The sequence below is a fragment of the Agelaius phoeniceus genome, chromosome 4 (genome assembly GCF_051311805.1).
Source record: "Agelaius phoeniceus isolate bAgePho1 chromosome 4, bAgePho1.hap1, whole genome shotgun sequence".
Classification (NCBI taxonomy): domain Eukaryota; kingdom Metazoa; phylum Chordata; class Aves; order Passeriformes; family Icteridae; genus Agelaius; species Agelaius phoeniceus.
The window spans coordinates 57,623,445-57,648,661 of NC_135268.1; the positions used below are offsets into that span (position 1 = coordinate 57,623,445).

General features: G+C 36.2%; 1 protein-coding gene across 7 annotated transcripts in view; it reads left to right on the plus strand.

Annotated features, from left to right (window-relative positions):
- Positions 1-25,217, plus strand: part of KCNIP4 (potassium voltage-gated channel interacting protein 4) — a 389,496-nt gene that overhangs the window by 341,491 nt on the left and 22,788 nt on the right. For 6 of the 7 annotated variants that reach the window (XM_054633544.2, XM_077177655.1, XM_054633540.2 and 3 more), the window contains one exon: positions 7,109-7,233. In XM_054633544.2, coding sequence (XP_054489519.1) covers positions 7,109-7,233 — 125 coding nt within the window. Of the gene's footprint in view, positions 1-2,294; positions 2,397-7,108; positions 7,234-25,217 lie in introns of all 7 variants that reach the window. The other variant, XM_054633539.2, reaches the window with a different exon arrangement.

Here is a 25,217-nt window from a genome sequence, read left to right on the forward strand (position 1 = left end):
TTAAAATATTTCATCTTCATGATCACCTTTAGTGTTTTTACACAGCATAGGCTCAGTTTGCAGCATGTTTTCCCTGTATTAAATATTTTTTTATCTTAGCTCATGAAAAATCACATTGAAAGCTGCAGTACTGATCAGGAGATCATTACAGCAGTAACTGCAGAATAAACTAACTGCAGCCACTGGGAATGAAAACATCCATGCTGTTTTCTCATACTGTGAGAGGATAAACCAATCCCCTCACCTCTGCCCTGACCATAGTGTCAAAATTTTAAATTAACTGCCAGAAGTGAGTACAGAGCTGTACTGTTCTCCTCAGTTACTCACTCCTCTGATATTACTTTCTCCTATATATATTATTTTAGTTTTGACCTTAATCATATTACTGCAAAGCCCATATGGCTTGCATTGAATTCCATGAGCTTTTTGTGTGTTAAAAGTAGCAGAATTGTCTATTTACTCAAGGCTTTTACCTTCAAACCATTTAGAAATAATACATCCCTTTATGGTTTTTTAAGCAACATATACATCATCAGTAATTACATAGGTTTTGCAAATCTTTACTCAAACAAATAAGATAACTGTAGATATTTCTGCATCATGTCTATACTAGAAGAATTCCTAATAAAAAAAAAATTTCAGATGAAAAGATTTCTTTCAGCTCAGGTAGATACAGTACAGGCATAGTGTGATACAGCAGACACTGCCAGCTCAGACAGCAAGCTACCCATTTAAAGGCTCAGGTTTGGTGCTCAAACTAAAAATGGGAAATTTGAGATCCCATCAGATCCCAAATTGCATTTTATTTTATGCATTTATCTGCACTATGTTTCTGAGTTGAGCTGATGGTTAGGTGCTACAGGATAAAAGTGTATTCATTCTTATTATTTGTATTAAAAGATTTAGACATTTCTTGAGATAGTCATTTAGGTCCATCTGACCTTGAGCTGTAACTGGGTTGTTTTGTGTATTCACCAGAGCTGCTGCACTCTCAGAGGCAGAATTTGTCTGCTGAAAGTTGGTTGATTTTTTCAGGCTCTGGCTGAGTCATCCCTGGTTTTTCTCATTTCTTTTTCATTTCCTTCAATGTTTCACTCATATACAAACTGATATTTTTCCCTTTTATTTACACAGTTTAATATCCTTAAAGCTTCTTGCTTGCTGTTCCCAAATACAAGCACATGCTTAAGATGGCTTGGGAACTGTTCTACATCATGTCTCCAACACCAGGACTCAGTGCAGTGGCAGCAGGGGGGATAACCAATGATTGTCTGGGTGCCTGTGCCCTTAGCACAGGACCTGTCAGTTGTGTCTTTCATCTCTTGCCCCATCTGTTTTGCACTCTGGCTGTAGTGGCAAGAGCCATCATAGAGCAGTGTTTGTGTTTCTGTGCATGCAGTTGAGATGAAAAGTGCAGGAGTTGCATAATGTGTCAGCCAAGCTGTGCCTCTCTCAGGAACATAAATACTGAGCTGTTTTACAGGTGTTAAGTCTGCCATTTGCAGCAAATATCCACCCAGGCAATGCTTGCTCATATCACCCATTTTTTATAAGATGGTTGGTTTGGCCTCACAGGAAGATACTCCAACATTTTCCATTGCAGTAAATAAGGGTGATGCTGTTCAGCTGCTTTACAGCACATGAACATTAGCTATTCAGCCAAATTAGTCTTTAAAATGAGAGTATAAGTAATAGTTATATTTTATATATGTAAAGTGCCACATACTAAAGGGAGACTGACTACACATCATGGTTGGTATTTTACTACTCAGAAAAGGCAAAAGTACCAGACTGGTTATCACAACTGCCGAATTCATTATATTGGAAAGCTCAGCCATGGAATTAGAAGTCTGCCAGAAAGGACAACAAAAGATATATTTGAGATTTTATTTTGGTTTCATTTTGTTTTCCATCTTAAAATTCAAAAGGAAATAGACTTAAATTCTTTAAAATATTTTAACATTAAAATTTTTACACACCTTCTTTTACCTTCTGTTGTTTCAAATTAATAATCTGACACATCTCTGTTAGATGATTTAAGGTGGGTTATAAGAATATTACAAGAGATGCACACAGACAAGTAAATCCCCTGTATTGGAAAGATGCTGGAAAGATACAAAGACAAAACAATTTTGTTGTCCTGTTCAAAAATTCTGGTTGCCCTTTGCGATTCATGGTGGCTGCAATCTGTTTGGCCTTTTCCCATCAGCATTCTGCTCTAATGATGAACTCTGCAGCATGTACAGAAATTGTTCTCAAGCCTCTGTTAACAGTCCTGATGATATATTTTTTAGGTTTCCTCTACGCTCAGAACAGTACCAAACGCAGCATTAAAGAGCGACTTATGAAGCTCTTGCCCTGCTCGGCTGCCAAAACGACATCTCCTGTTACTCAAAGCAAGTTTTATTTTTCATTTTTTTCATTTGATTTTTTTTTTTTTTTTTTAGGTTTGCATGCATCAAAAATTATACTTTCATTAACTGGTCATTTGAGAGGCGAGATTTCTGCTGAAGTAATCACATGGTTTATTCAGGTTTAAAATGTAGCGCTGCACAGATTTGTGTATGCAGTAGGATGGCAAGAGAACAGTGCCACAGTCTGCCACACAGGAGCTTGGCAATTGCAGCAGAGGGGAAAACCAAAGATTATCACTTGGCACTTATGATCTGCAAGTTACTTGACAAGTGATTCCATTAAATCTAATACCTGCTCTCCATGTATTCGAGAAGTGGTAACTTTTTGGCATTTTTATGCACGTGACTGCGTGTGCTTGCTATCCAATACACAGGGGGTACCATCATAACTGGTCTGGGAGGAAAGGATTGGACCTGCAGGTTTTGAATATAGAGCTTCAAACTATTTAGGGAACAGGACTTAAACCTGGTGTCTGAGAGAAAAAGAAATGTTGAGATTGAAAAGAATGTGAATGTGAATATACAGGAAAAGCACTCTGATATTATACTGAATGTCCTGATAAAATCCCTCCAGAGCAGGTAACAGATAAATATAGAGGGGCAGCAGGAGTACGAGAGAGATCAATACATAGATACATATATATTCCTAGATAGAGATTAATTATAGTAATAACACTACAATGTCTTCCTATATAAATTGACTCCTATAGCAGATTTTAAAATATCTCTCTGGATCCAATTCAATTTAGATTAATTTGACTGAATTCTAGGCACTAATATGAGCACCTAAAATAAGAAGCTGAATTGTCCATGTGTTGCCTGTATAATCTTCTGATAAAGCATATCAATCAATCTCAGGAAGAAAAAAAGGCCTGCAAGAACAGTTCCCCACGTCTAGTGAATTTAGGACAATAAAAAGCAACTTGACTAGAAAAACAGCCCCCTACTAATGTCAAGACATCACAGGTGTAGATCTAGGGTTTCTTTATGCTATCCCCCTTCACTGTCTTTCATATGCTCTTCTGTAAAGAAAACTCTGGTGTTTGCTTTCCACTTAAGTATTTGAGATGAAAAGGGATAAATTAAAGGGATAAATGTACACTGATTTATTTATTTCATGGTGTCTTCAGCTGATATGCTTTAATTGAAAATAGGGTATCATAAAAACTGCAGTTACTGTTGGGACACTTGTTAATAACTCTTTCTGGATAAGTTACTTTCAGCTGCATGACCTGAACATGATATAGCCCTAGACAACAAAAGGAATCAGAGAATCACAAGTTTGCTTGAGTTGGAAGAGAGACCTTTAAAATCATCTAGTCTAGTCCTCCTGCACAAGACCAGGTTTCTCAAAGTCCCATCCAACCTGAACATTTCCATGGATGTGGAATGAAATAGATAATGAAAGAGAATGAATAGAAAGTTTGATCTGTTTGTTTGAAGTTGCTGTGGGAGTGACACATCCTTATTCATTGCACATTTCTATGTAAGGTCTTCATCTGCACAGGTAACAAAATATATTTAGAGTCAGTCTCAGAAATCTTGACCGTGTCAAACTTATATTTTCCTTACTGAAAGTATTCTACAAACCAGAAGAGAGGTTGAACTAAAATGAATATCAAATATTTCCTATTTGAGAACCAGCAGTAAAAAAGGTGCATTCAATAATTTTCTCTGCAATCTCCTCCATAAATAAGTGCTACATTAAGTAAGAATGTTATATCAAGTGAAAACTTTGAATAAGATTATCATTGTAGATATACACTGTAATTATTCTATTTTAACATCATGTGCTATTTCATTTCTGCTAGCATGAAAGAAGCAACATTATATTGTCCTAGGAATGAAAACAGCACAACTTGCAATAGCAATCACATGATGTGAATTCCTTAGAAATTATCAGGGAAATATTTTTAACTATTAATTTATTGAAATATTCATAGCCTGAATTTGCACTTCTGCACTTCTATCAATATGTACTTACAAAGGTTATCTAAAAATGTAAAATCTTGTCTCAGCATTTGCATTGAACATATTTCAGCATTCCTATTGAAAAAAGCATGTGAAAGAACACTTTGTGTGCTCTAGTCTAGCAAGTCTAAACTTTAAGCCATCATTCCCTAGATATGTGCATGTGCTAGTACACTAGGGCAGGGCTACACTCAATGGTTTTGAGAAATAAAAACTGCTAAATAGTTATTAAATGGTTAGGGAGGCTGTAATGTGTAGGGAAATGCATGTGCACAATTTTTTACAGATATATAGAGTACATAAAGAGTATATAAAGAGTACAGATATATAGAGTACATTTGTTTTTTGCTGTGTTTTTGCTTTGTTTTTGCCATCTTGTTCTTTAATGAATAATGAAAGGTTCAAAGTATATCTCCTATGACATTTACATTAAAAATGTCTTTACTATTTAGTAATAAGAAATCGAATTAATTTAATCAGTAATAATATTTTGTTTAGTACATTAATGAGGGATTGTGAACTTGTTTCTGGTTTTCAGTTGACATGAAATTTTATTTCTATGGAAAAAAAAGTATTCCTAACTGATCTAGGCTGAATAAACCAAGGAACTGAAATAAGTAATGCCATAGAAATCATTATTGTTTAGAAATAGATAAAAATAGAAATAGTAAAAAGAGATTTTCACCCACTTTCCTGCATATTTTAAAGTATAGATTTTTCTGATTTTTCTTTTCCAGCCTGTTATGTAGAACTGTGAAGAAAAAAATTAAAAACCAAATGCCTCATGAATGCTATAGCATTTTAGTCATCACAGTTGGTTGATTTTAAGGAAGTTTATGATTATCATGCATTTTTATTATTTCTAGCTATAAGACACTAGAGAAGCCGAGTGTAAAGAATGTTATACTGAACCTTTTCATTAACATCATCAGCCTACTGCAGTCTTCTACATGCTCACTGAATCATTTAAAGGCAATAAAAATGTTTACTGCTAAGGGTATACTAAATATTGTGCTCAGCACATTGTCTGGCCTTTATCTCTAGCCTCACATTTATTATGTGTATTCATTTAGCTTGCAGAAAAAATTGTAGATGTTTCTCTAGGTAGCCAGATGCTTTACAAATGGGTGCTTAGAGAACTCATTTCAAGTTAAGTCTTTTTCTGTCTAAAAACAAAACCCATTTAAATCCCATGTAACCATTCAAATATAAAATACAAGTGAGCCTTCAACAATATTTATTCTCAGGTTGATTTTTTTGCCAATTTAGTCTAAGTACCTAGTGTTGAATTGTGGTTATCAAAAAAAATCATCTGGATCACACTGAGATCATCCTCCTGAGAAGAGTGCTAACAGCAACATAATTTTCACAGGAGAAAGGACAAAGCCCTAAATTTTGTGAAGATTTTTACAAATAGTTTATATATTATTAAATATCTCTTTAAAGAGAGATATTTAATAATATATAAACTATTTGGTTGTTTATTTTTTGTTTAGCTGAACTGTATCTTCTGATGCCAAATTTCTCCCAAGCAGCTGAAAGCTATTATTTCGGCTTTATAGCAGAACAAAAATATATGAAACTCTAGGCATAATACTACTTTAGTAGAGTATTCTAATACTATGTGTTTATGAATATTGAACCAAATGATACTTTATTCTAAGATTAAATAGTCCCACATTCTAATGAAATAAAATATGTATCTTCAACATTGTAGAAGTGAAATTAGGCATTTGTATTGTTATATTGCTATAGTTCCTATAACTCCTAAATCAAAATAAAGCAGTAATTTCATTTCATTAATCTGGATAAGTTACATTTAAGGTTGCCAGTACTTAGAAATGGACACACACCTTTTTATTTTGATCACAAGGGACTGGCACTCTACTGTTAAAGTTCCTTTAGCTGTTTCATTGAACGTTCACATTTAAAACTCTACCTAGGAAAAAATGCATTGCTAATTCTCATTGTTTTAATCTACACTTAACTGTAAACCTTGAATGTGTATATCCACATTCTTACTTACCTAAAGAAGAAGTCACTAAAACTATCATGTTCCCCACTTAGGCTGCTCACCCTCAATAATATTTCTCCTAAAGGGTCAGTTGTATGATACTCAAAGTAAGATATGCTGCTGTATATGCAACACCAATTTCCAGAAGACAACTTCTTTCCAGAAGACAACTTCACAATAAAAATCCCAGCCTGATACAGTCAATTCACATCCATTATCTAACTGAAGGAAAATTTTCAGTTTTCTGGACTTGCTAAAGTTTTATTAAATTGTTTCCTTTGGTCAAAGAGTTGTACAAAACAAAAAGTCATACTGAATGTATCATGCATGCTCTTGCAGGATGCTGTCTTTCCAGTTTATTGGTATTATTACTCATGAGATAATATGCAGGCTACTGGATCATCACTGCTGTTCACTATTCTTTGCAGCCACAGAAGCAGATGATAGACACCCTTTTCCTATGAGTTCAAAATGGACTCATCATTTGTCATTAAAGCTGCAAAAACAAGTCTTAAAGAGAATGTCTTTTCTTTCTTCCTCCCTTTCCCTTTCCTTTTCCCTTTTCCCTTACCTTCCCCTCTTCTCCCCTCCCCTCCCTTCCCTCTTCCCTCTTTCCTTTTTTCTTCTCTGTCTTTTTGAAAGGGTTAAAGTATTTTCACTTCCTGTATTTCCTATTGAGCTTTCCTCCTCTGTCTCTTGTATTCTGCAGACACTGTAGAAGATGAAATGGAAATGGCCACAGTACGACATAGACCTGAAGCTCTTGAACTGCTGGAAGCACAGAGTAAATTCACAAAGAAGGAACTTCAGATCTTATATAGAGGTTTCAAGAATGTAAGCCCTTCCTTTTTGTATTTGCAATCTGTTTATGGGATTGGCCACTGCAGTCTCAGCTATGTAAGAGTGACTAGCAGTACAGCTCATGAGATTCAGTAGCTAAATACTGCATATCTGATCAGATGAGGAAACAATCACTCTGAAACAATTGGTCTAAAGTCATTAAACTATTTAATGAACATAAGATGCAAATAGGAAATAGCATCAAGGGGAAAATAATTATAACTTAGTAGGAGACGTTAGTTGCTTATTCTTAATAGAGTAAGTATAATTTATATAGTAGTTTGTTCAAAGACAAATTGAAAGTTGAATTGAGGTTGTTTGTCTAAGGATGCAAAAATGGAAGAGTCCTGAAAAATCTGGTCAGTAAGAAGAAAGATCTTGATTTTTGTATTCACAGGAGCTGTCACAAGAAGTAATTGATTTCTACTGCACTAGATGACTTTTTTATTTGATGAACAGCTGTAGATAACTTCATCAGTTCTCACTAGTTCTACAAATCTATAAACTTCTAAGATCCCTTTACTAGGATCTGAGTGATTTTTTTTTTCTGAAAATGTGTGATGTAGTGGCAGGACCAATGTTTTATTTGGCAGGGATCCCAACTGAGGACCCCAGTCCATGGGTGTAGTCTGATTCATTTTCCAGTGTGTACAGCTGCCCTGTAGTGCTGGGCTTGGCTTTGACTTGTGAGGCATTCATGGTTAGTGCAGCAAAGAAATAGAACTCAAAAGATGTTAGTAAGTAGTACTGAACTCCGTTTTCTTAAAAATATACTTTTTCTCTATTTATTTTACTATCTTTTATCTCATTAGAAAATATGTGGAATATTGGATGCAGTTAACATTGGATAAAAATATTAAAGAAATATTATATTAAAAATAATAATAGTAAATTATAATCATCAATGTTTAATTTTAATCTATAATTTCAACTGTAAGTATTGCAGCTGTGCAGATGCTATGTCTCCTGCTAAGATGAAGCTAAAGATTAATTTAATTGCATTTATCACCATATATAGTTTATCTTTTCTTTCACCCCTCTTGGGTGAAAAGGGACAATCTCTTGCCTATGGCATTTACTACTCAGATGAGTTAATAAAAACACAATGAAGCTCCATTATGGAATCAGAGAGGATATCTTCAATAGCTTGTACAAGAAGTGTAAATCTTGCAGTTCTTAGCTCTCCTGCATTCTGTAAAGAAAGCAAGACATGCAAAGGGATGTTTTAAACACATATTTTTATCAAAAGCTTACAATGCAAGCAAGAGAGAGTCACTTAATGTGTCCTGTCTGTATTGTTCTCAGTTCCAGAAAGTATATAATGTTGGCATGTTAGTGATTAACAGTGATTGCTCTTAAAAGCTTTTCATTTCCTCAGGGTTCCAGAGAACATTCCCCTGCTAATGACAATATTCTCCAGGCATTGCAAATCATGATCTAATGTCCCTAATTATCTAAGGCAAAAAGGTACAAAGTATAGTGGATAAAATAAGCCTTCTGTCTATTTCTCAAGAATAATTATTTTTAGAGTTTCAGAAACTAAGAAACTTTGATATTTCTTTCTTTATTTCATTTCTTTAAAATGAAGTATGGAGAATAAGAATAGGTTATAAGGAAATATTTTAATTGATACCTTTTTTTAGCATTTTCTGAAAAGAGGAATTCCAGCTCTTCATGTGCTTTTTTGTTCCAAGATGTAAGTTCTACTTACATCAAAGGAATGTTGATGGTAAGACATGGTAATACATTTTTATCCATATGTTTCATTTCCTTTTTAGTACATGATAATTCAAGACATGCATGTATAACATGTCCTTGACTAGATGATAGAGTTAATGGACATGAACTTCAGTGGTTTTGTGTATAATATCATTGGAAAGTTATCAATTATGATCTAAAATGTTGTAAATCATGCCCAGGGCTAGTGACTGTCATAAAGATAAATCAGTTTAAAGTAGTATTATTTAGCCCAAGCATTAGATTTCAGAAATGGATGATTTCAAACTTTTTGTTGAGTTGGAGTTTGTTTTATTTCTCATATTAACAGTTTCTACTGGTGCTAGATCACAGCTCTCTAATCCCTTCAGAGAACTGGTAGGACTAGTCTACCTCAGCTCTATGAGCATCTTGTCTATGCTGATTAGTTCACCTTTCCTGACACATATCTACCTTTTATTGAATATATCTGGAGTGGCTTTGGTGGGTACAGATCCTCAATGGCACTGCAATGTCTCCCATGGTCTGTGCTTGGACTGTGTCCCCCTTACAGCGTGCTCCATCATCCTCTGCTGCCTGCCACAGGCCACCTGCCTTCTGGCATTGTCATCCAGCTGAGTGCTGTCCTGCCAGTATTTCCAAGCACACATAAGCCAGTGTGCTTCACACATCTGCTCGTGTACCAACTTCTCCTGGGTGCCACCCAGCTGGACACTGCCTTGGCTTTGTTGGGCATGAGCCAGCAAATGTGCCTGTCTATGCAGGTAAGGCAGTTCTGCTTTAGGTAAGGCACTTCCAGCAGGTCAAAGGAGCCCTGGAGGCCACACCAGCCCCTCACTCAGCACTGGTGAGGCCACATCTGAAGTTCTGTGGCCTGTTCTGGGCCCTCCAGTGAAACAAAAGTATGGGCATACTGGGGAGAGTCCAGCAAAGGGTCACAAACATGTCTAAGGGACTGGAGCACCTCTCCTGTGGGAAAGGCTGGGGGAGCTGAGACTGATCAGTCTGGAGAAGAGAAAGCTCAGCAGGGATCTTATCAGCATATATAAATATCTGAAGGGAGGGTGTAAGGATGGAGCCAGGCTCTTTTCAGTAGTGCCCAGCGCCAGGACCAGAGGCAGTAGGCACAAAGTGAAACACAGGATGTTCCCTCTGTACATCAGGAAACACTTTTTCACTGTGAGGGTGACTGACTACCAGCCCAGATTGCTCACTGGGTTTGTGTCATCTTCCTGCTTGAAGATATCCAAAGTTACCTCTCTGGACATGGTCCTGGGGATCCTCTTCAGGACAGATGCAGGAATGTGCAACCAGATATCTCCAGAGATCCCTTCCAACCCCAGCCATTCTCTGAGTCTGTGATATTCTGTTTAATCATTCCACTAAGAAGGAAATTATTGAAAAGATTTAATGAAAGACACAGGCACACATATTTAACATGATGTCATCAAAATCTGGTGCAGATCCTACCTCTATGCTTTATGCTTGTCACCTGATATTTGCCTGTCTTACTATCTCTTGGATAATTCAGTATATAAAGCAAGATAAATTAAAGCATGAACTTAAGTTATGATAGTTCTGCTGATGTTGTGGTCCTGTTAGATGAAATTAGCAGCATCCTACAGCACATTAGTACTAATTGAAAAAATTTGTCTATAGAATCTCACTCCAGCCTGCATATTTCCCTGAACCCTGTTGAGTTTTAAGTCTCTTCTGAGATAGGGATGAACAGAACTTTTCACAGCTTACCTCCAGTTATTTGTTATTTCTGACTTCAAAATGCTTACAAGTAGTTCTGGCTGACTTCAGATAAAAAAAGAAGTAAGATACACCTGCATTTCTGTAGTGTTGATGATTACAAAGTTTGATTTTTTATCATCAATTTGATTTTCCACTGAGCACAAATTACATGCAAAATCCAGGCAGAAGTAGCACAGGATCTCACAGAGCATCTTTGTGTGTATGTAAACACCTGAAAGCTTTAGAAAGTCTCAGATCACATTGCAGTAGAGCTGATGCCCTGTGTAAGCAAGAGCTAGAGTATAATTGCAGAGAATGCTCAAAGATGATTGAAATGCCTTTGGGACAGTGGCTGTTTTGGTAGAACTCAAAGTCAACATTTAAAATGAAAGGGAATATACACAAAAGAAAATGTAAGAAGGTGGGATAAACACCTTCAGATGACATAACAACTACTATATGGAAAATTATGAAGGGAGAACTTATGTCTATATTAGGCAATTTAGCCATTTTTAAGCTTCTATACTACCCTTGAAAAATGAGCTTAATATAAGCCCTAAACCCATCTCAGACTGAAAAGGTTGTACCCAGCACTCTGGCTTTACAATATTCCTGTGCTGTTGTTGATGAATTGTTGCTCAGCTGCCATCCCAGTGGGACATTTCCAATTTGTATTTGGCTTCCTGTCATCCCATTTCTTGTAAATTGAAATTGTGATTGCTGCAGTCATTAACCTTTCAAACCAATAGCTCTGTGGCAGTCCTAGTACAAGTGGTACTTCACAATAACTTTTACAGACTATCAAGCATGGACTCAACATGTGGTCTTTCTTTCTCTTCTGTCCATTGATAGATCTCTCCCAGTTTTAAAAGCATCCATTTAAAAAATACCTAGATAATGCTTTTGCTGCACAAAAGATGCTCCTGTGCTAAATATAAATGTTAAAAATATTTTCATTTTGGTTGGTCATTCTTGTAAAAACTTTTGTAGAGCTTTGTGTTGTGAAACTCCTGGACTTTTCCAGAAAACTGAAAGGATTTTTCATGAACCTTAATTTTACCTGGCTGTATGTCAGAGAAAATGTAAATTGAAGCCATAATTGCATAAAAATGTCTGTGGACACATACTGGAGATTTAAATAGGCAGCTCCACACCTTTGACATTTATTGGGAATTTCTAAGACACTTTTCTTCCCTTTTGCAAATGAGACAAAGAATGATAGTAAGAAAATAAATCTGACAATGTTACAGCTCAAAGATCGGTTCCCTCATCACACCACCCATCTATGTACATAAGTTGAAATATGATCATTTATTCAGAGATTTTTTTATTTCAGTTATGATTTGATGGAAGCATTGCATCACTGTATGTTGCATTTGTGAATCTCACAGAAAGATAAATGGAAGCTAGTTTCAGAGGTGATAAAGCTCATTTATTGATTGTCTGAAGCATTTGAGTTTTGTGTTTAAACATTTTCCCATGTAATTAGAGTTTTTAAAAACAAAAGAAAAATTATAAATTTTGTGAAAGTAATTGAGATTTAGAAGAGCAGAATTTAATTAGTACATGGAATACAAATAATTTTCACGGCATAAATAATTTTTCTGCTCCTCAATTATTTGCTTAACAATGAAGATAAAAGATGGGTGTAAAAGGTGCATTTTGCAGGATATGCACTAACTTTGCAAAAGCTGAAACACCTCAATGTAATTTTGAGTACCAAAGCTAAAGTTTTCAGAATGATTAAACTTTTCTTAAATATTTGTATGCCTGATATTCTAGGAACACTATATACACTATTTCTTTTTTTTCACTGCAATTGGAACCTACTTGGTAAGACAGAAGGCATGAGAAATGTATCTCAGTGTCCTAGACATGGATGGCTTTCAGCTTTTTGGCTGTGCTATTTGCACAGCCTCTGACCTATGGCTAATAGAGATATACAGTTCTGTATTTCACTTCTGTCTTTCAAATGTAGTTTCTAAGATGATCAATGTCTTGATTAGAAATTATTTAGTACAAATTGAAATCTTGTACTGACAGGGGATATAGACATTTGACTATTAATGAGATGAAAAAATGGGCATTGCAAAGAGTTAAAATACCTCTGTGATGATCCAAAACAAGAGATTTTGAACCTTCATTCCATTTTCCTTGCTTTCTTACTTAACCTTTTCCACCTACTCTAAAGCATGACAAGGGACAATGACAAAATAATCCTCTTAGTTTATATCTCTGGAACATAGTATATTATGAAACAAAAGCTTTCATGCTACATGAAGTAATATTTTATCTTGGATCAGCTTTCTCTGAACTGACTGTGTCACCTATCTCACAGAGACAATAGGATTGTTCAGTTCAGACTGATCTTCTGTTTGTTGTGATCACATCCAGTTCTGTACTGAACCTGCATGTTTGTATTGCAGTGAGTAAATGCAGAGTCAAGATCAATACAGACCAGAACAGAGAGGAAAAACCCCAGACTGAACATGAGTGCAAATGGCACTAATGCAAGGATATTTTGCCCCTGACATCAGTCCTCCAAAGCTTGTTCTTGTAGGTGAAGTAGCTTAGAGCTTCAATATGCTTTATAACCTCCCATGTGGGGCTTGAGGACAGCAAGGAAGATTTTTCATTTGACCAGCAGTCGGTGCAGTTGCTTTTCTTTGAGATTTGATGACTCTCTGTACAAGTCTTAGGGCTTCACAGCAAGCAGTCTTAGCAAGATCTTTCCAGATGCAGAATATCTGACCCAGCAGAAGAGAGCCTAGAAGAAAATATAGATCAGTTAAAGGTTTCTACCTGGTTTCCTTGGCTAACATGAATCAATACTAAAACCATTTGAGCTACATCCCTCTGTGACTCTGAATATCAGACTGGGGGTGCTCTACTGGGCATCAGTGCATGAGGCATTCCTATTGTGCTGAAAGCTTTTGCAGAGGTGCTGACCCTTCTGCACAAAGCAGTGTTGGACCACCAGTGTTGTGGAGGTTGTACACAAAAAGTACCAACAACTTGTCTTTTCAGATAGACATAGGGATGACAGCTGAACAGGTTGTGCCTCATAAACCTGCTGAACTTTGAGCATGTAGATGCCAATAAAATGGAAAAAAATAAATGGAAGTTCTAAATCTTGAAAGAAAATCAGATAGTAGTAATTCAAACTGAAAATTAACATTCCCCAATGTTAGAAAACTCCTGTGCCTTGTTTGTCTTAATAAACAATAGACAACAGCATAATGAAGATCAAGAAAGTAAATCTAGAAGCTAGATACCTTGTGTGCTGTCAACAGACAGATTTCTGTAAATCTTTTTCTCTCTAAGGCATCAGTAGACATGTATAAAGCACATAGCTCAAATCTCCCTTTTTAAAGTTGAGTTCTTGTTTTCCAGTTGTGCCTCAGATTAATTGTTTTATCAACTTTAGATGACTGAAGAATAACTTTAAAATAACCAGCCCTTGTCAAGGAAGCATTTTGTTATTAGGCATTCACTTGTTAGGGACTTAGAGGGAACTCTTCCATATTTCAAACAAGGCTATGTGAAAATCTTTTAACAATCTCAGCAATAAATAATTCTTACATTCATCATATATTTCCTTTGAGTGTTAGTAAAGAGACTTGAAACATTTCAAAATTTTTTCAAGTAAAATAATTTGGAAGTACAGTTTGACAGACCTAGAGTAAAGTTGTCAGCTGTCACAAATTTACAGATCTTAGTGTGTTCAGCAGAGATATTTGTTTCAATTAGTCTCACAGTTACTAGCAGAGATGAAAATCCTCTCTCTGAAAGTTAATAATGACCTCAGTCCCTGCACTTCTATTCATCTCATGACTTGCATGAGACACTTCATGTTGTGCTCACTAGGGAAAAAATGTCATCTATCTTACCAAGGACTGTTTTCATAATAATGGCTGCTTGCTCATGAACTATCTCTTAAAAAGGTAGGTGCCAAATCTCTAATTAAGAAATGTACAAAAAGATTGTGACTTAAATAGCCAATAGTAATAGTAGTCTAGAGCACCAAATGCTTCCAAAATTCTTCTTTAAAAAAAAAAAAAGAAAAAGGGAAAAAAAAAGTCCACATTAGATTTTAGTGGAATTTTATTGTTCTGTATGTTTGTGTGAGCCCCTCCTATTTGGAACTGGCAATACCCTGTGCTGTGCTCTGGTGTGCTCTCCCTGGGGCTCACTGGTGGCAGGCTGACACTTGAAGCCCAGTGCAGACCTTCTGCTTTACCAGCCAGATGCTCAGTGTAACTCATCTGCTGGAAGAGCTGTTTTCTACCACATGAGCTTTTATGTGCATCAGTTTGGAACATAAATGTTTATGTACTGGAATACGAGCAGCCAAATGTCGTCTTTGGCTACAGCTCACTGCAGCCACTTTTTTGCAGCATCTGGGCTAAGCACTACAGAGCCTGGTATTTGAGTTATGTGCAGTGGTTGAATTTTGGTTTCTGGGTAATCACCAACATTAGAGAAGTAACTTTTGGTGCAATGCAGCTCTGATGGTGTTGTAACTTAAAAATTTAGTAAGGATACACCTCTTACTCTCCTTTCTCTGCCCATCGCCTTTTCTTCATGAGCTGCAATGCATATTAACTGTAACTGCTATAAACATTTTACTTTATAACACACAGCTCAATGTAAAATTGTTCTGTGAGAATATTTATTAGTTGAGACAGCAGCATTCAAAAATCCCTCTACCTGGCTTTCTTGCTACCAATTTCCTTACTTTCAAAGAATTTGTGTACAAAATGTTACCATTCCTTATTTAATCTTGTACTAAGTTATCTCTCTGTTCCCCTCCAATTCAGATGCAGCATGTGGACACATGTATTTTTGGGTGGGAATCCTAAGCCTGCAAAATGAGGGGAGAGGGAATAAATATACCTTCTGGTGAAACTTCTTGATGGTGCAGTTCAACCTTTTGGATGGACTTGATAGATAAATCTTTTTTGTGCTGGACTCGGGTATCTGTCATGGGTCCCAGGAATTTCCAAATGATTTTGGATCTTTATATTTTTTTCTACTTTAAATTTCTGATCAATGTGAACAAAATTAGCAACATACAGGTTTTGTCAGAAATAAGTGAAACAAATGAATGTCATTCCTTTATTTCAACAGAATTAATTTCTCTTTACAAATGTCTTTAGATAAACATCTGTGTTAAAAATAAACACTGGTAAATCTTCAAATAAAATAGCAAATCACAAGTGACAAAGCCTCAAGGTCAAGTCTTTCAGTGTCAGGGAAGTTTATTACAAGTCTTGGGTCAACCTGCATTTACCTTTGAGTGTAAGTGTCTGACAGTGCCTGTATTCTTTAGATCAGCTGGACATTTGTGCAGTTGCACTTCAGTTATGTGAATGATTCTCATATTAGCTTTCAAGTAATGGAATTTATTCAACCCAATGAATTCCATTGTGAAATATTCTTAAAAGATCTTAGATACGGTGAGTGTCAGAGAAGAAATAGGAGCCAATATCTCAGAAGACAGCATGATTCAGTAAACACAGCATGAAACTAGAAGTCTAAAGACTTCAACCTTTTTGCTCTCTGGCTGGCTTATTAACTGCCACACACCTTTAAAAGCCTTAACTATCATGCTAAAAGCCTTCTGGATTGCCTGAGACCATTATACCAGTGCATCAGGGCCTGCGTGGGCTCCACATTGACAGCTGCCTAATTTAATGTCTCTGCTCTGACAGCCAGAACCTTTCAGAGGGTCCCTGGCTCTCGGAGAGATTGCTTCTCAGCCAATGATCAAAGCCCCCTCCAACACGTCCTGGGAACAAAGTGGGGATACCAGTGGGGGGGCTGGTGGCTGTGGGAAACTGAACTTTCCCAGGGGCTGGAGATAGCAAAGTTCATCCCTAGAGGAGAGAAAAATGAACCCTGGATTCCTTGGTGTTAAGAGCGAAATGTGTGGGCAGGATGTTTGAGGGAGATACTTTGCCTCTCAATGGTCAGGCTCCATATCTGTCAAGAGGAAATCACAGTAAACTCATGCCTGAAAAAACACTGATCTAGGAAGCACTTTATGTGTACTTTATGCATTTCTAACAATTATTTACTCACTCTATTTATGCATCTCTGACACTGTGATCAGCTTCACAGTGGACTCACAAAAAAGAACAGCTTTTCAAAGTGAACTCTCAGTGACTGAATATTCCAGTATCTGTGTCTGACATACTACTACAAGCAATTATAAATATCAGAACAATAACATGATTATGATTTTTCTGGTGATTTAAAATGCCAGCATTTAAGCACTGTATTTAGATGCACAGGCTACCAAGTCAACAGTCTACTTCACTGAAAAAGAGGCATTGTACCACCTCTGTAATGGAGCATAAGCTATAACAGCCTTAAATTCTTATTTTGTTCTCAAAACCAGTGTTTATGGAACAAAGGCAAATTTAATGTGCCATAAACTTAGCAGACTGTGCAAGAAGTTTTTATGTCCAGCAATTTCAGCCTCAATGTATCTCCATAAGGAATGATACAACTATGAGAAACAAAATCTGTTTTTAGGCCTAAACTGATTGACAGATGACTCTTTTAGATGTACCTGATTGTCTAGTTGTCTCTTTTTATTCTTCTTTTTATTCTTCTGTTTTAACTGAGAAATATCTTCTTTTTTATTTCTCTATGTTGTTCATGTTTTCATGAAAATATGCCAGCAAATATCAATCACCATTTGTATAGGTTTATTTGAGTATTCAGTTCCAATGATTTGACATATGCTATAAGATTTTAGATATGCTGCCAAAAGCAATGTATTGAGTATCTACATATGAGGAAAGGAAAGCTCCAGAACAGTCTAAAGGAGATTCATATAGCTTATTTAGATATTTTGCTGTGCTAAAAGAATTATCAGTTTGTATGGCTTGCTAAACTTGAAATTCCATTCTGATACTTTTCTCATGTCTTTGAATTATAGGAATAATATCTCCTTTATAAGCAGTAATGATACATCCTCCCTTGTCTTATGGATCTGTTACCCCTCCTTCTCAAAAGGATTTAGATGTATGGCCACAAAGCCCACTCTGGTCCTTCCATGATTACCACGAGCAGTAGAGCTCTTGTGGCCAAGTGTCTTCTCCTTGTCAAGGAGACTCTGGGGAGACCTTTGTGCAGCAGAATAAAAGTGTCAGTGCTGGACTGGGCAGGCACAGAAGTGACAGTGAGCTTTTGGTGCTTGGGGAGGGGACCCTGTCTCAGACACTGAGTGCCAGAGTTCCTGTAGGATAAGGCATATTCCCCTCACTCTGTGGACAGGGAAGAGGCATTTCTTCCCACAGACCACCTCTCCCTCTCTCACCCACAGCAGCCTCAATTCACATCTTTGCCTCAGTTGTGTCTGATTTTCCCCACTGTACTTGGTGAATCAGCTCCAACTTATGCTAATGTCAGGCTCAGTTTTATAAATATTTATGCAGGTAAGCACATTTGTTCTTCTGTTTGCACTGCTGGGGCCCTTCTCCTGAGACAAAATGTTGTTAGTAGTGGAGAAAGCAAAAACCTTTGTAAAAGGGTAAATGTATTACCATATAAAATATAAATAATGAGCACAGTGTTTGATTTTCAGTGTCTAAACCAGTCCCCATTGAATTTTATGTTCTTTGCCATTTCCACAAGCCCAAGGCACTGAAATTCCTTGGTATTTTCATTGTATTTAGCACTAACCAAATATTGACCTGTCTGATTTTACCATTGCACATCTTTGAAAGAAACAAAGAACAACTGCTCTGAAAAATACTGGAATACCATGACTTAGGACACACTTTCAACCTGACTATCTTTTGTGCAGTCATGTCTCAGGAATGCAAAACTTGAGTGTTCTTACTTCATTACTAAAATGAAAATTAGTATCAAGTTCCAGTTGATTGAGAAGCATTTAAGACAGCATATAGAATATTTTTTTCACCCTGACATGCTGTTTCTGCTTCATAAATTCCTTGAGCTATATTCAGGCCTTTCCATTTTCTGATATGTCTGTGGTGCAAGTCCACTAACTTTTAGCAGAAGGTTATTAGTACAGCTTCTTCCTCAGCAAATCTTCCACTCTTCAAGGATAAAGGAGCTTCTAGGATAAACAAAAGCACCCTCATGTAGGAAAAACAAAATGAATGCCTCCATGATTTTAAAGAATGGAATTGACCTACCTTAAAATATTGCTTTTAGGGACTGGAAGTGTTCTCGATTCTGCTCAAGAGAATCACTTGAGTGGGTCTAATGAAATACACCCAAGGGATCAACACTTGCTAATATGGAGCTATTCCTCTCCTCTCACCCAGGATTTCATCTGATTTGAAAGGATTTGATTAAAAGAACTCACTTGGGAATGTGTGAAAGGCAGTCGCTGAAGCAGGGCTCACCTAAATACTGCTTTTCCCAAGAGGGTGAGCACCTTGTGTTTGCCAAAGTGTTTACAACAAGCTGCACTGCTGAAGTATGGGTTCTGCTGCATTTAGTTTAATTATATTGCCTGCTTATTTGTCAAGTCAGGATTGTAAAATGCCATCCTGCAGTGACAAGTAAGGTCAGAAACACTAAGCACCACTCAGATGCCTGGGACTCATCCATGAAGTTTGGTGTTTCAGGCTTTCGGGTGAGCTTTTAAGTTCAAATCTTTAGCTATGTTGTTTACTGTTGTTCTACTGCCAGCTAATAATAAGAATCTAAAAATTTCACTAGTTAGTGAGCATTGCTAAACAAAGAATGGCTCTGATTAAAAGCATTTGCTGGCACCTTGCCTGCTGAGTTGTGGAAGCAGCCAAAGTGTTGATTGTTATTTACTGTGTGAAGCCACACATGCTGGATGTGAGCCAGTTCCTTTATTTCTTCTTGTTTTCCTCTGAAACTGCCATAGCAAGTAGGGGGTGGAAAGAAGCTTTTGTTCATTAGAGTATCCTCCAGTAGGAGGCTTAAAATGTGGTACATCTTTGCTGTGCCACAGGAAAACATTGTATTTCTTTTACAGGTAGCTAAGTAGAAGCAAGTTTTGTGTTTTACCTGGTAAGACAAAGCTTGAAAAGAGTTTTTACATGTATTTCACCAATGGATGTCAATAGAGATGCTGTCAAATCAAAACTGCTACAACATTCCTAGAAATGTAGACTGTTGCCACTGAGCTATGAGTTTACAGCTCCTGTGACAGAAATGGAAATGCAACAACCTGAGGTGTTCCCTCTGTGAGTCTTTAGCTGAAGTAATCCTACTGTACTTTAAGTTAAAGAGGAAAGATTGAAAGTAAGGTTCTCCCTTTAGACCCAGTAATTAGTGCTCTCTGTTTGGGTCTGCCTTCTTTCTTTTGAGTCTTATGAAATAGCTTAAGCTTTATACTGGTAACCAAACAGGCAAATTCACAGGAAGATTTAAAAGTAGGGACAAAAGACTTTCTGAGGTAACTGTCCCTAAACATTCCTACCCATTTCCTTAACCATGACTTTGTATGTCTTTCATCCCATACAGCTTCTATGAAGACTGGAGAAAATATTTATTTCCCACCATCACTATTAGCTCTCTAGGCTCACAACTGTATTCAAGGATGCAAGACTAGAGTAGATTCATTTGTATTCTGATCTATAAGGATTGATTCTGAAATAAATAAAAATAGCAAAATGTCTTAGTGAGATATTTGGGCCCTCCTGAACTAAATAAATCTGATCCAAGATATAATTTTAGTTACACATATTTCAAAATTCATCACTTTTTTGTTACAATATCTTTCTATATGATGGCATGGAAGTATGTCTAAAAATGCAAACCAAATATTTTTTTCAATAAACAAGAGGTCTTGTGAAAGTGATTTTTTTTTAGCCCACTCCTGAGAAAACTAGCATGAGAAATCAAATTAAAAAAAAATAAAACCAAGAACTAATTCCATTTCAAGAGACAGGAGGTTAAATTATTACCTGTTCCTTTCCTGATAACACAAAATATAGAAGTGAAAATTGAAGTTAAAAGAACCAGTGATTTTCAATATAATTGAGTTTCAATATAATTGAGTTGACTTTCAATAACATAGGTTATTTATTAAATAAAATAAATGAAGATCCATCGAACTAGAAATAGATAATTATAAATATACCCATATGTATACCATATATTGTTATACATGTTAGGGACAATATTCCACAGATGAAAAGCATATTAATTCTGACCTTAAATTTTTCATGAAAACTAATTTCCAGTAGTGTAATAAATAAAAATTTAAAACCGTCATACCACCTTTTATTTTGAGCTTTTACAATTTTTGCTCTCCAAATGTCTTCATGTGTCTTACACATGTTAATATAGTGGGATTCAACTCTCCTATGAATTGGGTAAGGCTTTGAGCCAGTACTCTTGACTGGGCACCCAATGCACATGTGTTCAAAATTGTCCTTTACCCATCCCTTCCACGGGAGTCTCTGCTCTTCTTGTCTCTGCATGTTTCTTGGTACTGAACAGCAGCTCCTTCAGCAGCCTTTCAGAAGAAAGGCAGGTAAGGTCTGGATTAGAGCATTGGCCTGGGCAGACCCCAAAATGATAGGTGTAAAGATAGAATAAAACAAATTGTCATCCTTTGTGAGTAGTTTGAGACACTGTCCTGCCAATCATCCTCCCAGTGCTTTGACAAAGTGGCTTTTACAGCAGGCAAACAGCAAAGCTCAAGGAGAACACAGAGTTGGGTGAATAATCTCAAAAGAGCCAAGGCAGGTATCTCTTCTGTAGTCACTGCAATTATCTCATACGTGCACTGGTTTCCTAAAACCTTCCTCAGAGCTCCCATTTGATGTACTGACGTGCTGAATGATAAATCTATACAAAGGAAACTAAGTGTTTCTGTCTTTCAGGTAGTTTCAAAGAGAGGTATTTAAATGCAGGAGCCCTAATACTGACAATGCAGCAGTCCAGAAGCCACCAGTTCAAAGAAGCTGATCAGAGAAATTATTGTCTAGAATACAATACAGAGACGTGGGGGTTTTCCTTTTACTTCACAGTTGAAGCAACCCCTTTAAATTTTACCAAAACCTAATGGACAATACTTAGCTTGTATTTCCACCTCTGCAAATTTGTTGCTCTCTTGGGGACATCTAGGGCAGGAAAACAGTGGCTCTCTTCTCCCCACATAACCTTCTGTTATTTCTTCTTCTAGAAGCATTTAAAGAAAAAGAAAAGAAAAAAGAAAAGGAGCAAAAATACAGTTGTCTGTGATTTCTTAAAATCTGTATTAATGACTAAAAGTCTTTTGAACTGTCTGACTATTCCCGTATTTTTTCCAGTCTTAATTTCTAGTGCTTTGTTCAGCCACATTTCAAATATTTCAAGAGAGAGGTTTTTCTCTGAATTAGGTTTCTGAGACTGCTTCACAGGCTAGTGCATGCCATCTCTTTTAAGCATATCTTTTGAGATATTTTTTATACTATACTTGTTTTATTTTTAACAACTTCAAAACCTTCTCTCCCCCAGACACCTCATTTTGTTTGCATCATCTACTTTGAAGTCCTGGTAGAGTAAGTTCACTTTTATTAGCTTCTGCAGGATTTTTATCCTGCTCTTGTTTCTTCTTTGTTGGCCAGTAGTGTGATCAGCTCTCCAGAAATGCCACACAGTCCCTTTTCAAAAAGATAATTTCTGATATGTGTTCTGTGTTTTTTATTAAATAATCCAGTACCAAAAGTGAATCCTGTATTCTAAGAGTACTTTCAAGACAGAAAATTTATCACACTTGCTCTCACTTCAAAATAAATAGGCTATGAAATCTATTCCTGATGAATATTGCATGGACAAGTTTATTTATATTTACTACCAGGAAATTAGTTAAAAAATTAAAAATTTATTTGGTTTTTAATTTACAATAAATTACCAATTTATTTATTCTTGGCATGAAGCTCTAAGGTAGATAAAAATTTCACTTTAGCCCTTTTGGTATTTAGTAAATACATCTTTAATTCTAAAAGTATTCTCAAGTAACATGGCTACAATACTCATGAATGAATGTATTGGATTATAGAAACTCATTAAATCAAATCAATGAAGTAATTACATTTCTTAGGGGGAAGTATCTGATCAGATTCAACAGCATGAATGAGAAGGAGGCTGAAGGCAAATTCCTAGAAGGCACATGCACATAGAACATATAAGTACATGCAAAAAGAGAAGACATTTAAATCAATGGACATGGACATGTATCTATAATGAAGCAGTATGAAAACTGAAGCAGCAGATGCAGCATGGGATGGGAAATTATTCATGCAAAATTCTATAACTGAAAGATATTCAAAGTTGCCAAAACTCCAGCTTTATTCATCATTAAGAATTGTTATGCAGACAAAAGTCTGAGCTTTGAGTTCATTTTTCCCTCATTTTTTTTCTACATTTCACTATTTTTCTGGTTTTGTGTCTTCTTGGTCTGCCTCTTGTCTGAAAAGGATGTTGATTAGGTAGTAAAGAAGAATCACCTACTGCAGTATTTTAAAAAATACTGAAGGAGAATTGTCTTAGAGAGTTGTCTGAGGCTAAATAATTTACAGGGTTTGGAGTGGTTCATAAGACCATGTTCTGGAGGTATAATTTCCCAGCAGCAAAATAGGAAGCAAGAGAGATCATCAAAAGGCAGAATCATATTTATTATTCTCTGTCTGTCTGTTTATATTATTTTCTCTTTCAAAGAGAAAGAACTGGATTCAGTTCAAATTGAACATTCCCTCCTTTTTTTCCTTCTCTAGAAGGAAAATCTAATACATTAATGCAATTTTAAAAGCTTGTAAATTAGAAATTTGCTGTAACAAAATAAATTATATTCAGATCAAGGAAAGAAAGAATATAGGAAATTGTTTAAATAAGCCTCACATTTTTCTTTTGAACTATTTAATTTTTCCCTCTCTTTTATAAGAATTTAATGAAAGGTTAGATAGATTTTTTTAATTATAGTTGCTACAGTGGAAGAAGTCAGCAATAGCTTGACATAAAACCTTGGGGCATACTTAACAATTACAATATTTAATCTCTTTCCCTGAACTGCACAAATCTCCTGATGAACACAATAAAGCCAGATTTATGAGTCAAGAAAATACAGTCGTGGAAGTAAATGATGTTGGCCACATATATTTTTAGAATGAAATTATTCAAGATCAGAAGTGTTCCCTGTCAGGTAGAGTCTCAGAGGAAAGATGCGTGCTAAAGAGAGAAAAGCTTGAGCTGATATTTCTGGTAAATGTAATAGGCTAGCATCTCAGATTTTTAATGAATGTCCCTTAATACACCATTTCTACAGACCTTCAAGGATGGAAAAGGTAAAATGTTACTGGCAATGCTCTGGCAAAGAACAGAGGAAACTACAGAGGGACAAGCTAGAGGAACTCAAAATGTCATTCCTGGCTCTGCTAAAATATAATTCTCTGAAGTATAGAATTCTCTGAACCTGAAAGTAGGTTGCCTTTTCAAGCAATGATTCTTACAAACAGTATGGTGAAACCAGAGCTTATTAAGCAACAGAAAAAAAGGACTGCCTTTAAAAGAGGTATGTAAATCATGCATTTCTCTAATAACAAAGGCTGACAGCTTATTTTGAACTAAAAAATAATAAATCATATCAATTTTTGAAGAGTACCTTTAATTCTCCTCTAACATGACAAAATTTAAAAGCAGTCAGGAAATGGGACTCTCAGTCTTCAGAGCTTCAGATTAAGGACTCACAGGTTGGAATTGTTGGCATTTCCTGTAAAAAAGGGGAGTGCATTCTCTGCAAAATTAGAATCATTTGAATGTTTTTGTCAGCCAAAGAAAAGGGAAAAAATTGTTTTATATTTTAACAAGCCATAGAGTTAGATGACCTTAAATGTGCATTTTGTCGTCTATTGTTTATTAATCTTCTGAGAAAAAGAAAAGGCAACATCTGACCTGTACTAATTCAAAAATACAGGTTTTCTCTTTAATTCCTTCAAAATGTGCCCAGCTCTTTATTTTCTGGTCTGAAAAAAAATATTACCTGCTGAGCAGAAAGAAGCCACTGCTTCTTTTTCTAAATTTCAAAACGCTGCATTGTTTTTTCACACTCATACCCATCTCAAGGTAACAGCTGTTTATTCTTCCTCCTGCAGGTCTGGGAATGACATAGATCATATACCATTATATACTTGGAAGAGGAGGTTGTATAATACTTTTGTTACATTTTCTAAGTTGAATAACTATAATATTATTTCTATGAGTATCTGAAAAATTCACTGTTTTCTTTATTGTGTTTTGAATCCAAGTAGAAATACTGCTCTTTTGCATGCCCTTATACGACTCCAGAAGGCTTCCCAAAGACAAGCAGCATAGTAGAATCATAGCATCATAGAATCATCAAGGTTGAAAAGATGTCTGAGGTCATCGAGCCCAACCATTAACCCAGCACTGCCAGCTCCACAACTCAACCATGTCCCCAGGGGACACACTCACATGCTTTTAAATATCTTCAGGGGTGGTGACTCAAGCACTTCCCTGTGCAGCCTGTTTCAATGCTTGATAACCCTTTCGGTGAA